At 35.1% G+C, this 18,440-nt stretch overlaps 1 protein-coding gene across 9 annotated transcripts in view; it reads right to left on the bottom strand.

Moving 5' to 3' along the window:
* FGF14 (fibroblast growth factor 14) overlaps positions 1-18,440 on the bottom strand; it is a 693,770-nt gene that overhangs the window by 4,798 nt on the left and 670,532 nt on the right. For all 9 annotated transcript variants that reach the window (XM_055245297.2, XM_055245295.2, XM_063618975.1 and 6 more), the window contains one exon: positions 959-1,157. In XM_055245297.2, coding sequence (XP_055101272.1) covers positions 959-1,157 — 199 coding nt within the window. The remainder of the gene's footprint in view (positions 1-958; positions 1,158-18,440) is intronic.

Raw genomic sequence — 18,440 nt, 5'->3', positions numbered from 1 at the left:
TTGATGGCTAAGCCTTTCCTGTAGGAATAAAACACAAAAAGAAAATTGAGCTGTCCCAGCTAGCTTAAAATATCTACTGAGTTATTGTAGATCTGATCTTCTGCAAAAGAGTAAACAAAAGAACGTGAATAGAAACACATGTGAACAGCCTAAAATCAAATATTTTTGTAATTCTCAAATGTCACATAGATAAAAGTAAATGACACTTTTGGCAGAATCATTAATGAGAGAGGTGCAGATGTTGTTGATTAATTAAAAAAACTTTGTAGCCTGCTCTTTGGGTATCTGATTGAAGTAAATGTGAAGTTTCCATTCATCAGGCATGGATGACTGGATATACCCCTTCCTGCACACAAATGAATGTGGATAAATTATTTTAGTAAAAGAAGCAATGCTACAACTGTATACAGTGAAGAATTACACAATTTGAAAGCAGATGTGTAACATCAGCAAGTTCTTTCAGAGTCAAGCTATTATCTCTTAATTTTCTGTAATTATAATAATCGACAAGTAGGTAATTACTTTCACCTAGGTAATATCAAAATGGAAAATACTTTTGATTCCACACTCAAAACTTATTTTTTCTAATATACTTATTATCTTTTTCTAATATACTTATCATCACAGATTTGTATCATTACAGATTTAAAATTGTTTTAAATTAATTAACTTATCTAAGGGTTAGAGTGGTTGTAGCAGTGAGGATTTGAGCTTTTGGAGGTGGCAGAGAAGAAATGTTTCCTGGTACACATACATACACAAATACGGTAAGGCGTATAAGGGGCACAAATTCTAAATGAATAACTTAAGTAGGCATCTGTGCAACCATCACCCAGATCAAAATAAATGACATTTCCAGCACTTCGTGAAGGTTTCTTGTAGCCATGGTAGATGTATCAATTTGAAAAATAAAATATGTAATAAGTCTATGTAATAATAATGCATGCATAATACTCACCTTCCAATGGCTTGGGTAGAAAATGAGCTGCTGGTTTGGTTTTCTTTACTCTGTTCCCTTTCATAGCTTGCCCTTCCTTATTTAATCCCAAAAACCAGGCTCTACCAGATTCCTGTTGTCTGTACAGCATGGATGAGTAGATTACATAATAATTTTCAAAAACAGATTCTTTAAACTTGCATTCAGGGGTAAAAAGTTCCTGTGGAGAGAAAATGAAACAAAAGTTAGAGGAAGGAACTTGATCTTCACTGTACATTCTATTCATTCTCTAGAAAGTTTCCCAGCATGGTGAAAGAGGGCTTTGGCATGGATGACCGGATATACCCCTTCCTGCACACAATAATTGTCTATACATTTTTAAAATATACAATAAATTGAGAAGAACCTGCTACTATTGAGAATATATAGAAGCAAAAGTATCTCATAAGAAAACAAGACATGAGCAAACTAAAGATTTAACTTAAACAGAAGACAATTCAACCACAGTATAATCAGAAAGGGAGCATTAAAGTAGCATCAGATATTCACAATAAAGTGAACCAAATAAAATACACATTTCAGGTATTTTATAATCCATTTTACATGTTTCCATAGGAACAGTGAAATAATACTCTACAGTTGCCAGTTGCTCCTCGGATCACTGAAATCATAGGGTGATACATTTTACTTACAAAGGAACAAACTGAAACCTCAAACTAAAACCATGACAATTAGCTGGCTTACTTGCCAGCTACTAGAGCTATTGTTGTATAACCAGATGAGGTTAGGTGTCGTGTTAGCTGGTCATAGTGACAGGAGCTGAAAATAATTCAATGGGGCTCCAAAGCTTTGAGCACCATTGGAACTCTTGAAGATAAACATCAAAAGCTGCTCCAACTGAAAAACCACACAGCACTTTTGGAAAGCATACAGTTTGTTAAATACCATTATGCTCAATGCCATGGTCTACATTAACTGATGAGCAGCACAAAGCTTACTACTTTACAACTATTATTAATGTCAGAAATATTCACAGATGATTTTTATATACTTCTTACTTTGGGATGAATAATAATATAATCCCGTGCCAAATTAATAAAAAAATTGATAAAGGTACCATCTACATATGCATTTTTGATAGCCCTCTATTAAAAATAAATTTGAAGTTCAACCTGTCTGGTTATAGACCATGAAAGACACTTAACTAGTTTAAAATAGGTCCAACACTGTGCTATTCTATATGTATATAAAATATAGATAGAAAATAGAGCCTTACTATCCTTGATCTTTTTAAAAATACCACAGAAGTAAAAAATATACACAAAGTTTTCATTTTTCTTTAATAGATTTTATTATTGCAGAAAATAATAACTTTTGTTTTTCTTCTAAAAATGTTGTATACCCATTCTGAAAAATATTCCTTAGGGGCTAGAAACTAAAACATTAAAGGCTTGACTTTATGCTAACTGTAATTAGGAATGTGACCTCATGTCATGTAGAAATTTCCTTTCAATATTTCCCATAAAAGTGTGAATTATCAAATGCTGTCTCATGCAGGAGACAATTTATTCAGTGTGCTACGTAACTTTAATTCACTGAGAGCTAATCGTTTTCCAAGGGGAACAGGCTTTGTTAGTGGCAGATGCTTTTCAAGACAAAGATGACAGTTACAATGATCAATTTGATGAAATCGCAATAGCCAAATGACAGGTTTAGCCCCCTCCTGGAGCAACTTATGTAGATCTTTATTTCTTCCTGATGATGCTACCTCAGATTAGAATAAGATCCCATCCAAATAAATGTTCTGGCTTTCTACTGAGTTCCGCATCTCCAAATATCCTCCTATTAGTTTTCTCACTGATAAATGAGAGTCTCACTGAGTCAATGTCCAGGCCATGCGCCAGAAAAAAAAAGATTGATAAAACAGTACATGTTCATGCATTTATTGTGAGTAAAACAAAATGGAATGCTATAAATCTGGCTTCTCCCCAAGAGACTAATAAATATATTGGTTGAAACTATACTTTCTAAAACAAAGGGATTAGACTGGCATTTCACTTGTCTTTTTACTGAGACAGGCCAGGGCATCTAAGCATATTGCTTACTAGTTAAAAACCTATCTCAAAATCAGCTATGAGTGAGATGGTAAGAACTGACTTAGTGGGTCATTTAGTGGAAGTCAGATGAACCTGGCTCCGCCTCCTGGGCTTCAGGTGGCTCTGCCCAGAACCTGGCTTACTGATGTCATCCTTTTGCTACAAACACCAGAAATGTAGGTCCACAGGATTCTCTTCTGATCATCACTGCCATAATGTCCAAAACATGAATGGTGCTTGCAACACCATCTGCAACTTAGGGATATATTGTCTCCATTCTGAATTCACTATGTTGAATATGGAAGAGAAGAAGATGCTTGATGTAGAAGAAGTAATTTATTCTCGGTGGATACCTTAAGGACTTCTGACACTGTATCTTTTCAGATGAAATGTTCGCATCCTAGGACTCCAAAGAAGTCAATTCCACAGCACCTTTCTGTGAGCTGTGCCTGTGACTTCACAGATGCGTGATTCTCTCTTCCACAACTGAGAACTATTGGCTTCAGTTGCTTTCGATAGTGGAGACTGGTATATTTTCAGCCTTCTTATTTGTGGCTAAATAATTAATGCACACACAAATGCACATGTTACATTCAAAGATGTTACTGTCTGATACATTTTCTCAAAACTTTTTGAGAACTTAATCTATTCCTCCAATATTGAAGTCTCAAATAACCCCAGCATTTCCTATAGAACCGATAGAATCAATGGAAGTTGAGGTTAGTTGCTATTTGATGTCATAAGTGATATCCTTTCAACATGTAAATGGGAAGCAATGGAGCAGATAAACATCACCTGTGGAGGCAGACAGTAGGATTCAACCCTGACCCCACTCCTTACTAGCTGTGTGTTCTTGGGGAAATTACTCATTCTCTCTGGGCTTCAGTTTCCTCATCTCTAAAATGAGGAAAAAAATCATAGGGCAATAAGGTAGTTGGGATGATTGAGTGAATAAATGCGTATTACATATTTAGAAGAGAAATTGGTATACAGTGAGCACTCAATAATTATTCTTTAAAAGTTTCTTATTATTGGTAGTCAAAAATATATCCTGATCAGTTATTTCAATTCTGTGAAAATCTCACCAAATCAAAAGTCAGCTACATAATTAGTCAGTGAAAACAGTTTTACACAAAATATTGGGTTCAGCATGAAATATACCAAGATAAATAATAGTCATTCATTTCATTGAAAAATGACAGAACAATATAATATTTGTTATGAGTGACTTACCTATAAAATACTAGAGTGATTATAGGGGCAATAAATGGTATTGTGAAAGGCAAGAGGTGGGAAATGGCCTGGTACATTTGGAAAACTCTAAATAGTTCATCACCGAGATACAGGCTTTGTGGGACAGAAGTGGAGAATGTTGTGGATGGGAAGATAGGTTTGAGAAACGTAATAAAGGGTCTTGGAAACTCTAATAAACAAATTAGATGGCTTATAAGTGAGCGGAAGACATGTTGAATTCCTGAATATGCAACAGAATAATAATATGGCCTGATTCATATGTTATAAATACAAATCTGTTGTCAGTGTGGAGGATGGTTTCGAAAAAGTCAAGAACATGTCTGTACTGATGTTTTCAACCCTAATCTCTCACAAAATGAACCTGAAAGTTGTGTGTAGAACATGAGTATGTGTGTGTTCACGTTAATGCTTAGTATTAATATTACAAATAGAGAACCAGAACACACAAAGTAAAGGGAGAAATAATATCAGGATTATGACACACTGACTTCTGAACTTTCTGGTAGCCAGGACAAAAAGAGAAAGACTATAATGTTATAAAAATTATTCAGGAAAGAAAATATTTTCCTTTTTGAAAATGAAAAGTTTCTTGGCATGAATTTTCAAAAGGTATTTCCTTATAAGGGACCTAAAAAAGTGACACTGACCAACATAAACAAAAATGCTCTTGAGAGTAATTGCACAGTCATACTTTGTGCTTCAATCCTGCAGTATGCTTTAGGAAGACAGATTGCACTGAAAATGTCCAATAGGTAGAACTACTTAAAGTCCAATAGGTGGAAATAATTGTAATTGATGAGATCTCCAGGGATAATGTGCACAGCACGGGCCACAAACTCAAATGCCTCTAATGACCAGGTAGATACAGGAGTGAGGCAAGCTGGCATGGTCATGGCACCGTAATGAGGATAAATGGCCTCTGACTCAGCCTCTGTGGTGAGGAGATGAAGACAGTGGTAGAAGCAATGATTTTTTTAAAAAGCAGCTGTCCCTCACATGGTTCTCCTGTGAAAATAGAAACCTTAGATCTTCAGAAGATCTGATTTTTCAAAGGAAGTAAGAAATGTAAGTTTCTACAGATAATCTCCTTTTAACATTGGCAACTATTTCTTAGTTTTTGTTTTTCAACCTTGAGTGGGTCAAGGGGCCACGGGGAAGCCCGTGAGCCTTCAGTATGAGACCTCCAATGTAGAGCAGCAAGAACCAAAGAAAGAGGAGCCCTACTTTGCTTCTCAAAGCAGTCCTAGTCTAATTGATAGTCTCTATGCAGTTGGATAATACAATTATTGTGCCAGTGAAACACTCTAAAACTGGCAGTGATAATATGAAAATGCTTATTTAAATTTAGGCTTAAATATAAACTCTTTGAATCTGCCAAAACGAGATCGATAAGGAGTTTGATGTATCTTTTTCTCACCTTGCCTCCTGCCTATGTTTAGAGCCATCACCGCCACAACAACAAAATCAACAACAGATGAGTTCCAGCAGAAGCTTGAATATTAATTTGCACCACTGCCAAACTCAATCATCAAGTCATAGGATAGAAAAATGCAATAATTAAACAGAAATGTTACATCTTTTTTACGTTGTGGTTGTTTTTGAAATGAAAGCACCATCTGTGGTGTACTTATTATCCTAACAGTAGCAGCAGAATTCCTCTTCTGAGGGAAATGCCTTTGTTTAGGAAAATACCCTGATGGGCCATTTGCATGTACAAAGAGAGACTTCTGGTTGGAAGGAGCTCTCCTTCCATAACTCATGAGGAATGAATAACTCAGATAATCTGGCAAAACCATAACCTCAGAATTGAAAGTGACACTGAGAATCTAATCCAGTGGTCTGGCACACTGGATCTCAGGCCAAACACAATTTTCACCTGTTTTTGTAAATAGGGTTTCATTGGAAAACAGGCACTTTCCTTTGTTTATATATTGTCTGTGTCTGCATTCATATTACAAATTTCAGAGCTGAGTGGTCAAGAAAGATCTTTATGGCTCACAAAACCTAAAATGTTTACTATATGGTCCTTTGCGAAAAGTTTGCCAATCCTGATCTAAGGTAAAATTTGAGGACTTTCCAACCTAAGTAACTGAGGGAAGAGTTATTAAGCCAATAGCAAATTCCTAAGGAGCTAAGCATTCCCAGGTTAAACTTGGATTGCACATATTTTCACATATGCAAACATATACAACTTGAAGGAGAAGCTTCACCAGTGTTTCATCCTTGGAAAAGCCTTTATGTTCTGTTACGAGCCCGGGCTTCCATTAGGAATTAGCCCACCAACTCCACTTAGTTACTATGTCACCTTGGTGTTATCTAAGACTAAATGAAAATTATGTTTTTGTTAATGTCTTCAAGTTTGCCCACCACCACCATTTAAGGGAAAAGTATAAAAGGGGCATTCTGAACACATTCATAACATTTTTTAGAATACTAGGCAATTCCAAAATAACTTAAAAAGAGGAAATAGAGAAACTATATTAGACACATAGTAGCAAATAGCACATAATAAATACATGATAAATAATAGCTACTAATATTTTACTAACCCCTATATTCCAGAGTCATCCAAAAATTCAGTCCCCTCCCATTAACAGCTCAATAATGACCCTTATCCTGCACTCCTTAGGAGTCTCTCTCCTCAGAGGAGGCTTGAACTTAAAGGAGGAGGAGGTCTCCAAGTCCAAGTTCTTACTTTGAGTATAATATTAAATAATAAAGGGTTCTTTCAAGTATCAAATAAGAGAGGTGAAAAATAATTTGTGAACTAGAAATTAAGTTGTAATCTGTAGTTATATTTACAACTATAAATTGAGTTTGAAAGTGCAACTCAAATGTTGTTATCATGAACAAGGCTGTTATTTAATTATTCTTAATAGACTTCAACTTAATTAGACACACCTTTAGATGGGAATTCCCATATTCAGATCCACTTAATGTGAATTCTCAATTTTTTTTCTTCCCTTTTCTACATTTTGGAGATTTGATCTACTAGAGTTTATCCTGAGGTCAGCAGAGATTTATCCCAATCTCTTTCATCTTTTACAGTTTTAAAATCAATTGTATCCTTTAATGCTACTGTTCTGACACTAACCACTTCTTTAAAACAAAAAGGCAGAGTACTCTTAAGATTACTTATAAAGAAAAGAATATCGCGAACTTTTAGAAAGATTTTACAGTCCTGAAGTTGAAACAAAATATTTGTAGTTAACACTGAAAAGCAGAAAATTAAGTTGACTAATGTATTTTATTTATATAAAGTTGTATGTAATCAAAAATTTTTAATATTGGGCTGTGACTAATGCCCACAGGAGAAAAAAAATTAGTTAATTGGTTGTGTATGTACCTCAAACCAAAGCATGATTATGTATGAGTTTAAGAGACAACTTTTGGCAGGGCACGGTGGTCACTCCTGTAATCCCAGCACTTTGGGAGGCCAAGGCAGGCGATCATGAGGTCAAAAGATGGAGACCATCCTGGCCAACATGGTGAAACCCCGTCTCTAATAAAAATACCAAAATTAGCTGGGCGTGGTGGCACATGCCCGTAGTCCCAGCTACTCGGGAGGCTGAGGCAGGAGACTCACTTGAACCTGGAAGGCAGAGGTTGCAGTAAGCGGAGATCGTGCCAGTGCACTCCAGCCTGGCGACAGAGCGAGACTCCATCAAAAAAAAAAAAAAAAAGAAAGAGAGACAACTTTTATCCTGATTACAGGACCCAGGGAATTTAAGTATATTTCTACCAACAAAGGAGTCTCGACAGCAACTTATATTTATAGGGCCAAATTCTGTTACTTAGTTTCCAGGGAAACAAAATTGAAAATTAAAGCATTTTTTGGCAGTAATTTCTCAACATTTAGAGATAAACACATCATTAGATACAATAATTTATTTATTAAATATTACGTTACTTTGATTCATTATATTTATTACATGTTTTATAACATTTAATAACTAAATATCAAATAATTTGATTTACATTTTCACTTATTCAATATAAATATGTATTATATACTTTAAAATATGTATTTTATATGTGTGCATAATTTTTAAATATACATAAGGAGATGTCTGTGTGTGTGTGTGTGTGTGTGTGTGCATTTGTGTATGTGCACGTGCACTTAAAATGTGGTATTCAGGGACCAGTAGCAACTTCATCACCTGGAAGTTTGTTAGAAATGCAGAATCCCAGGCCCACCCCAGACCTACAGAATCAGGATTTGCATTTTAACAAGGTCCCAGGTGACTGTATGCATATTAAAATTGGGACACATTGGCATATATTCTCATTACTACATAGAACAAATCAATTAATGACCACATTTTAAGAAATGTCAATTAAATTGACGTTAGTCATAAGCTTGCTACCATTTCTTAACATTAGTACAAAATTTATAAAAGCAAGAAAATAGAAACAAAAATCTGTGGTATTTACAATACGTCTGTAAGTAAGATATTTTAAGATTATAAATAAAAATATGTCCCAAATTGTTCTACAATGTAAAATCTTTTTCTCTGGAATATAGACATGTATAAACTCCTAAAATAATAATCCTTGTAAGATGAACAGATGGCACCAGTGCTATAAATATTAGCCAAAAATTCACAAAATAAATATGCTCAAGAACATATTAAGACAACCATATATCACTTTTACACATTTGTCAGTTTTCAACTGTGTTGCCTCAATATTAACAATAATAATGATGTTAATAACTATAGTTAACACTTTATGCATATTTCTATATTGAGCACTGCTCTACATACTACATAATCCACTAATTTAACCCTCCCCATAATCATATGGGATGACACTATTATTATCCCCATTTTAGAACTGAAGAAACCGAGGCACAGAAGGTTGAAGTAACTTGCCCAAGTATGTTACTTTCATCAAGATAAATATAATTATTTAACTATTCCTACTCATTTATCATATTGTTCAATTGAAAGAATTTACTTTTTAAGATATGTGATCAATTGCAAAAATGGTTCTAATTCTTCATCCTCCTCCTCCCAACCAATTGCCTTTGCCATGTAATTTGCAGCATTCTCTTACTTTGAACAAAGATAAAGAAAGTAGAGGCTTAACAAGTGCTTGTGCAGCTGGAATTGCCCTCCCTCATGCCTGGGCTACTCTTGCTGGAGAGAGAGAGAGAGGGGAGCAGAGCCAGGTTGATACAATCAAAACTAACCTGTTACTAGAGGTGATCAAGTCCTGCCGAGATCTACAGAGCCACCTAGCCAAGGCCCACTTGGTCTTAGTTTCACAAGCAATATGCATACACTTACTGTTTTATGCCAGGTTTTGTGGTTGTTCATTATACTGTTGATAACTGATACATATAATTATCAATTTCACTGAATCACTCATTCAACTAAACATAGAAAATATGTATTTTATGCTGCTGATTTTTACCTACCTCTATACTTACAGATTAAAAAATACATAGATGAAAGCAGTAAGGAATTATATAGCCTATCACCCTAGCAGAGGTGACACATCTCTTAGAAGCAACAAATATAAGGAGCAAAATGGTAAAGAAAAAGAGGCATATTTTAAAAAGAATTTTTAAGAAAGTACCAAACAATTTATAGGTACTCAAAATGAATCTTTCCTCCTCTTCACGCAACCTGTATCCACCTTTTGCCCCTCACTGATCAATTAAAGAAACATTGAACAAAATAGAAATTGGGCTGGCTTCCCTGGATTGCCAATTATCCTCATAGGAAAAAAAAAAAAAGCTCATTTTTGTTATTAACTCCCTAGGAAGGGGTAGAATGGGATGAGGGTGTCGTGGTGGTATGAGTAAAAATTGAGCTCTAAGATCAAACATGTTTGGTCATACATCAGCTTCTCAAAGGTACACTTCTTGGGCATGTGTAGGGTAATATACTAACTGTATAGAACGTTGTCTAAAAGAAAAATGTAAAACTGATACTGCTTTACGTGAAAGAAATCAAACTGTACATATGTAACAAAATCAAGAGAAAGTGCTGCCATGAGTTTTTTAAACATTTCTGGATTATCTGAGTAAATAATGTCACCAGAGAACAAATATTCACTGTAATATGCAAAACGTTTCTTTGTTTGACAAATACTCAGGCATCAAAGTAGAGATTAGTGATAGCTCAAAGCCAGATGGTCAGTTTCGCCTCATCCTCCATTTTAAGGACACTTCAGACTCAGTGATTTGTACTTTTGTTGTAACACAAATATCACATTAAGCCAAATATATATATGTATGTGTATTGTTATGTGTGTATACATAAGTGTATATATACATAACCATATCAATGAACATTTGAATATTTTAGAAATAGGGTTATCTTATTCAAAAGAAAAATAATAAAATATACATTCTTCATAGAAGTATGATCAAGGAACTTGTGCCTGTCTATAGATTTTATTTTCCCTCTGCAATAAAGCAAGTACAGAAATTACGTGAAAACATTTATAAACTTCTATAGATATTTAACAGAGTGTTTTTCATATTTGTTGAATATAACAATAAAATCTCTGGGCTTATATTTTGTATATTTTTATGTTTCCTATTAATTGAATTTTATTATATTTTATGATATTATCTTTCTACAAAAGATTGGCAATTAATAAAACTACTGTCCTTCACCACATGTAGTCTGATGGCCACTGCTCTATTATACATGGGTTTGGATACGAATATACATCCAATTAAAGGAGAGCTAAGGTGAGAATAGGTGATGGTTAATATTTATTTACTTATCAGTATAAGACAACCACTATGCTAAAAGCTTTGCATACATTACCTCATTGCATTCCTTTTAACAGAATACAATGCTGCAGTTGAATATCTTGATGAGAGTTTGTATAGTTAGTAAGTGGCGAAGCAGATTCTAATGCCAACCTGAGTCTACAGCCTTAGCTCTAAATCACTAATTATACCAGTTCTCAAACCAATACAGTTCTAAAAGGAAATCGAAGAGGGAAATGTGGCTTAACAGCAGCAACGGCAACCACAAGATTTTTTAATATTATTCAATTTGTTTAGATAAATTATTTCTAAAAGTTATCAGTCTTAGCGACTATTCTATTTTTTAATCTTATTTCATTATTTTAACCTTACGTCTTATAAGCATTGGGTTGGGACTACGATATGACCTGGTGTGGACGGCCTACTTGATCTAGATTTGTTAGATATTACTAATACCAAAAATAGAGGAAAGATAAAGGAAGCCACAATTAAGAAATTACTGCGTAATTAAGAGACCCCAAGAATCTGGAAACAGACAACAAAAACCTGTGTTCTTAGTAATAACAGTTTTAATGGTGGCGATTATCATGGGAGTGGAGGTGAAGGAAGATGCAAGAAAGATACTCCTGAGTGAAACAAATGTTATGGAAAATATTTAGTTCTTTTATGTCCAACGAAAAAGTGATATGATCACAGTTTTAATTTACTCCAACAGAATTTCTGTTAGCCAGAACAAGAATAGAATTTGCTGTGCAAAAAATGAAGTATCTTAGTTTATGTAGTTAGAATGTATCAATTTTGTGTCTTGCTATATCCTACCAAAATCTAATCTGGTTACTTTATCTTCCTTTATCAATATTTTCTTTCATTTCCTTGTACTTCTCTGCCCATTCTGTCTTGAATAATTGAATACAAAATGACATATTTTGGAAAAAAAACAAATTTGTGATTTTTACTCTGCTGGAGTCTATGAATAAAAATCCAGTTGTTTTCATCACATTTTTCCTACACTTAACTATTTGAATTGTATTTTAATAATATTCTTGCAATTCCATGTGCTTCTCTCCTTAGGCCTATGTCTACATGCATATACAAGATTGTTCTACTTTTTTCTCTTTCAACCTCATTTTAAATTAGACCTTTATATCAAACATTTTAATATTAAGCATGTGTTGTAAACTTTTCCTAATAAGAATGTACCCCATCAAAACCACTTATTTATATAAACAGAAATGAAACAAAAGGATCAAAAATACCTGTTTAGCCAACCTTTAAAATGAAAGCTTTCAAAGAAAAATGAAGAAAATATAAGCAGGTTCTACAATTCTCCTAAAATGCAGTATTCTTCAAATAATAATAATTTCTGATTGAGCTTTATGATTTTCAAAGACTATTCTTGTCCACTAAATTTGATCCAATAATGCTGTGAAAGATGCTTTAAGAAGAAAAACAGCACCATCTCCATGTCATAGATGATGATTTTGTGTCTTAGAGGACATAATGGATTAAGATGCATTTATTTCTACCCATGTGATATTTCACCTACATCATGCTGCTATTTAGTAAATATTTATTAATAATTACAATGTTGAAAATACAAAACAGATAAAAGGGGTTTAATTTTTCCCCAGGGCACCAAATAAATCATCTTACTGGGATATGAGGAAATTAAGCATCTGATAAGAATCACCACACTGAATTTGTGGAATATAAACGAAGCCCACGTAGTTCTGAAATGCAGTCCTGAGGATTATTTTCTCTTGGTTTTGCTTTATTAGCTGGGAACACATCGGCCGTGAGTCCCCAGATTCTGGCAACAACTTGTTTGATAATTCCAAAGGTTAACACAAAAGGACAAACATGAAACACTGCAGAGGGAGGCCAGGAAAGCAAGAAAAGAGGCAATACCTTGTGGCGAAAGAGAGCCCCTGAGGAGGGGAGAATGTCAACCTGTGGGTTAAATAACTCTAACTAGATAAAGCTAGAGCCATGGAAGTTCACCATGCTATAGATTCTGTACTCTAGAAATCAGCAGTGAATTTTCATAGTATATTATGAAATGTTATAGAAATTAATGTATTATATTGTCTTACTTTCCAGGTTGTTAGTTGAAAGTGTGAGACTATAAAGTGGGAAGAATCATAATATTTGTAATTGGTGTATACACACACACACACACACACACCAATTGCAGTGTGTGTGTATATACCAATTGGTATATATATATGTATGTATTATGTGTGTGTATATATATGCCAATTGGTGTGTTTATATGTGTGTGTTTGTATATCTATCTATATATATAGGTGCGTGTGTGTGTACCAATTACAAAGATGATTCTTCCCACCTCATAGTCTCATACTTTAACAGTATACATATGTGCATATATACACACACAGACACCCCAGTGTAATGGTATGTATATATACCATTACAAATACTAAAATTTGTCTACCAGATATTAAATAACAAATTAAAATTTTTGAGTACTGTGAACACATGGAAACAAATTTCCATGTATTCTTTACTTAATGATGTCTAAAATTCATGCATTCATTTATTCAGTAAATATTTAGTGAGATCTTAGTATTTAGCCATCACTGTTCTTGACCTTGAGAAGTTAGAATAAGCAAAAGTTGACAAAGTTTGTCATTCTTTGAAGTATACAGTCTAATAAGAGAGACAAACGTTTACACTAATGATCGTATTATTACAAATTAAGAAAAGTTCTTATAAGAAAAGGAATGATTTCTATGAGATCACATAGATAAATCTGGCCTAGCTTGGGTGTTAAGGAAAAGCATTGAATTCTGAACTGAGATCTGAAACACCAGTATGAGTTAACTGGACTAAGAGCAGGGTGAAGAATATTCCTGGAAAGGGTGATATAATATACAAAGACCCTGGGGCAGGAGGAGAGATAAGGCATTTGAATGAAAAAGAGAAAACAACGAAATCAGAATGCAGAATGTGAACAGAGAGTAGTAGGATTTGGGATTTGGGTATTAGGCATGAGTGAAACCAGCGGTCATATTAAGGGTGAAGGAAGAGAGAGACCCTCTCATATTGTTTTATATTGTTTTATACTCAGTACCTGTTTTAAGAAAAAAAGAAAAAACAACAAGGAAGTAAAACCAAAGACAGGCAGCCCGGCGCCAGGCCTGAAGCCAGGCCTAAACCCAGTAATTAAAAATCAACTCAGGACTTAGAACCCGATGTTACCCATAGATTTCAGGCATTGTATAAAAGAACATTGTGAAACTCCCTGCTCTGTTCTGTTTCACTCTGACTACCAGGGCATGAAACCCCTGTCACATATCCCCTAGATTGCTCAATCAATCATGACCCTTTCATGTGAAATCTTTAGTGTTGTGAGCCCTTAAAAGGGACAGAAATTGTGCACTTGGGGAGCTTGGATTTTGAGGCAGTAGCTTGCCGATGCTCCCAGCTGAATAAAGCCCTTCCTTCTACAACTCGATGTCTGAGAAGTTTTGTCTGCAGCTCTTCCTGCTACAAGGGTTTTCATCGTTCTCTAAAAGCAATGGGAAGACATTAAAAGTTTTAAGCAGGAACATGTCACACTCGGGTACAAATTGGGAAAGGCTAGTCTGGCCAAAATGTGAAGCCTAAAAGAGAGCCAATTTGGATATAAGAATTCTGGTTTGTCCATTATAGTACCAGGAAGAAGAAAACATAACAGTTGTGTGGGCCAAGGCATTGGCAATGGAGGTGGACAAAACATGGCCAATTGGAGAAATATTTAGGAGGTCAGAAGGTCAGCACTATGTAATTGTATATGGCAGCTGAGGGAACAGTGTCAAGCAGTGTGCAGGTTTCTAGCTTGTGGAAATGGATGACATTTGGTCCATGTTCATTGCTGCTTCTCAAAGGTCAAATATTGCAGTTTTGTATTCTTGGGCAAAATAAAGCATAAGAGTATAACATAAGTTTCCAGAGTGCTTTCTGTCCTTTTACAGAATATCATTTCAAATATCTATAGGGTAATTTTCCACAATGTTGCATATTTAAGTTTTTTCCTTAGTAACCTGTTTTTTATTTTTATTTTTTGGTGGGTGTGTATTTTTTTCTGTACCAAATTACTTCAGAAATCTTCATGCATTCCTATAACAAAGACAAATCACATATTGTTAGTTGCAGAACAAATAAGTTGAAAGATAAAGAACTGGAATTTGAGGGGCAAAGGTCCTTAAATTTCTTATGGTTTTATGTCTTATAAAAAAGTCCCCAGTCAGTAAGCAAAGTGGTTGCTACATCACCACTAAAACATAAGAGGACAATGGCCATGATAGACTTCCCAGTTGGAGGCAACCTGTAATCCCAGCACTTTGGGAGGCTGAGGCAGATGGACCACCTGAGGTTAGGAGTTCAAGACCAGCCTGACCAACGTGGTGAAACACTGTCTCTACTAAAAATACAAAAATTAGCTGGGCATGGTGGTGGGTGGCTGTAATCACAGCTATATGGGAGGGTGAGGCAGGAGAATTGCTTGAACCAGGGAGACAGAGGTTGCAGTGAGCCGAGATCGCACCATTGCACTCCAGCCTGGCAGACAGGGCAAGACTCCATCTCAGAATCAATCAATCTGCAAAAGGTTTCTCTCATGAGCAGTACTATAGTAGGAGACTATCTGCTTACTAATGGTGAGCAGTAAACAGAAATGTTACTTCCATAGGAAACCATTCTATTCCCAGTCAGTGAATCCATTAAACATATCAGTAAAAGACCAAAAAAAAAAAAACCCTGCTGAAGTAAAATTCTTAACTTTTTCAGGATAATATACGAGATATGGTTCTTACTGATGTCAACGGCAAATCCACCATTTACAAATTCATCTAAACCTTTAAAAATAGTTATGTTCACATTTTATTACGGTAAAAAAAAGAAAAAGAAAAATAATTCCATCAGAGTACTTCCCTGCCTTTTATTATTCTATATACTTTGATTCTATTCTTGGCACATTTAGCTTTCCAAATTAAATTTGTGTAAACTTTCAGATCTGGTTTCATAGATTAGTTCTTCTATTCACTTGGTCAGTCCAATTTGCTGCTGCAACTAAAAAGGCCAACTAAAAGGTGGACCCCCTAAGGAGAAAAATTGAAAGTAAATTAGCAAGTATTAGCACACCTTTTTACATAGCTGCCCTGAGCCTGTCCCTAGGGGAATGAGTGGTCCCTGATGCACTACACTTTTAAGGATAATAGAAAAATGTAGAGAAAGAAAACGAAATCAGGTGAGGGGTCAGGAAGTGGCTAGAGTCAGAGATCAATAAATATGAATGTAGTTGCCCCCTCACCCCCATCAGGCCCGAGTGTGTGATGTTCCCCTCCCTGTGTCCATGTGTTCTCATTATTCAACTCCCACTTATGAGTGAGAGCATGTGGTGTTTGGTTTTCTCTTCCTGTGTTAGTTTGCTGAGAATCTAGCTTCATCCATGTAATTAGGACAAATACCTAATGCATGCAGGGCTTAAAACCTAGATGACTGGTTGGTAGGTGCATCAAACCACTGTGGCACATGTATACCTATGTAACAAACCTGCACATTCTGCACATGTATCCCAGAACTAAAAATAAATGAATGCAGTTACATTAAAGTCATCAAGAATGAATGAATAAGAAGAGAAAGTTATAGATGAAAAAACAGTGATTATTGAGTATGGTTAACCCTAAGCATAGCGTAGATGTTAAGATTAAAGATTTAGAAAATAAAAAGATTGAAGATTTAGAAACTAAATAGACCTGGATTTGCTTCCTACCCCAGCATCTTACTAACAACTATCTCAGAAACATCACTTCACCTTCAAAATAAAATATTTACCTCTATGGAATTATTGAATTTCATGAGAATTGGCAGTTTTTGGTGCGAAGTGTGCCCTCAATAAATGTTAGCCGTAGTTATGATTAAAAGATGTGAAAGAAAAATAAATCTCAGGACCCCAAAGTCACTAAGTCAAAGGGAAGAGTCAAGCTGGGAAATGCATTGGGCAAAGCTGCCTCCCATTCTATTCCTAAATAAGATAGTTACAAAGATAAAAAAGCTACATACCTCCCTCACAATTTGTCCACAAGGAAGTTCCTTGTGGACAGGCCGAACTCAAAGTCATCCCTCTGTTCACATGAGACAAATCCATGTCTAATTGCTTCTCTGCCCCATTGTTCCACTAAACCAGATGAAGGCATAAGTGACTATTTCTGTAAATTGTGCATTCACTGAAAGGCTGATCAGAAACTCAAAAGAATGCAACCATATTTCTCTTATCTACCTATGACCTGGAAGTCCCCTCCCTGCTTCAAGTTGTCCCGCCTTTCCAGGCTGAACCAATGTGCGTCTTACATACTTTGATTGATGTCTCATGTAGCCCTAAAATGTGTAAAACCAAGCTTTGCCCCAACCTCCTGGGGCACATGTTGTCATTACCTCCCGAGGCTGTCACGGGGACAGTTTTAACCTTGGAAAAATTATACTTTATAAATTGATTGAGACCTGTCTCAGATACCTTTTGGTTTACAGAGACTAAGAATGAAGAGATCTGTAATACTGTCTGGCAGAATTCATGTAACTGTGAGGGAGATCAATAAAAGGAATTCAGATCTGTTTCCCAATCGTGGAATTCTACAAATGGGAACATAAGCTTGTTGTTTAAGGGGGAAAATTTAAGGCTTTTTATTTATTTATTTTGCTTTGCTGGAAGAAGCTATGAATGGAACCATCATGAAAACATTGTTATCTGTGATTGTCTAATTTGTAACAAAATATTAATAAAAACTGAATGAGGGTGAATCCCTCTTCTTTGAAGAACTGAGAAAAAAGGCAAGTGTCACTTGAAAGTCATTTAGAAATGATTTTTCTCTTGCCTTCACACTGTCGACAAGTGATAGAATGTTCAGATAAAGAAACTTACACAGTAAAGCAATGTCTATGCTCTGTCTATATTTAAGTTTGATGTTCTTTTGAAAGAGAAAATAAATACTGAACATATTCACATCTGTAGATATTTTTACCATAAGCTTATTAAAAAGATTTAAGATATTCATCCATTTTCTTAAAAACTGAACCGTATTTAGATAGGGTTTACAAATCAGGTATATATACATATATAATTGCATCAAGTATGTAAAAGCTAGAGCACTCCATTTGAATATAGTATTAACCTCAAAATTGTTTACAAATATACTGCACATGTTTTAGGAAATTAGACTAGAAACCAAAATAAAAGTTCCAAAATAAGAGTGAAGGATCCTAAAGAAATGCAGCACTGTAAAATTGAAATGATTCTGTGAGCAACCCCTCGCCATGTTCCGATGACCGCTAAAATGGTTGAGGATTAATTCAATAACATTTGCAATCTTTGTATTTTACTAAGGTATTAAAATGCACACTAGGAATATAAACTTCTGCC

The sequence above is a fragment of the Symphalangus syndactylus genome, chromosome 15, assembly GCF_028878055.3.
Source record: "Symphalangus syndactylus isolate Jambi chromosome 15, NHGRI_mSymSyn1-v2.1_pri, whole genome shotgun sequence".
Lineage (NCBI taxonomy): Eukaryota > Metazoa > Chordata > Mammalia > Primates > Hylobatidae > Symphalangus > Symphalangus syndactylus.
Note: the sequence above shows the minus strand (reverse complement) of the source record. Positions and strands in the feature narration are given on the sequence as shown.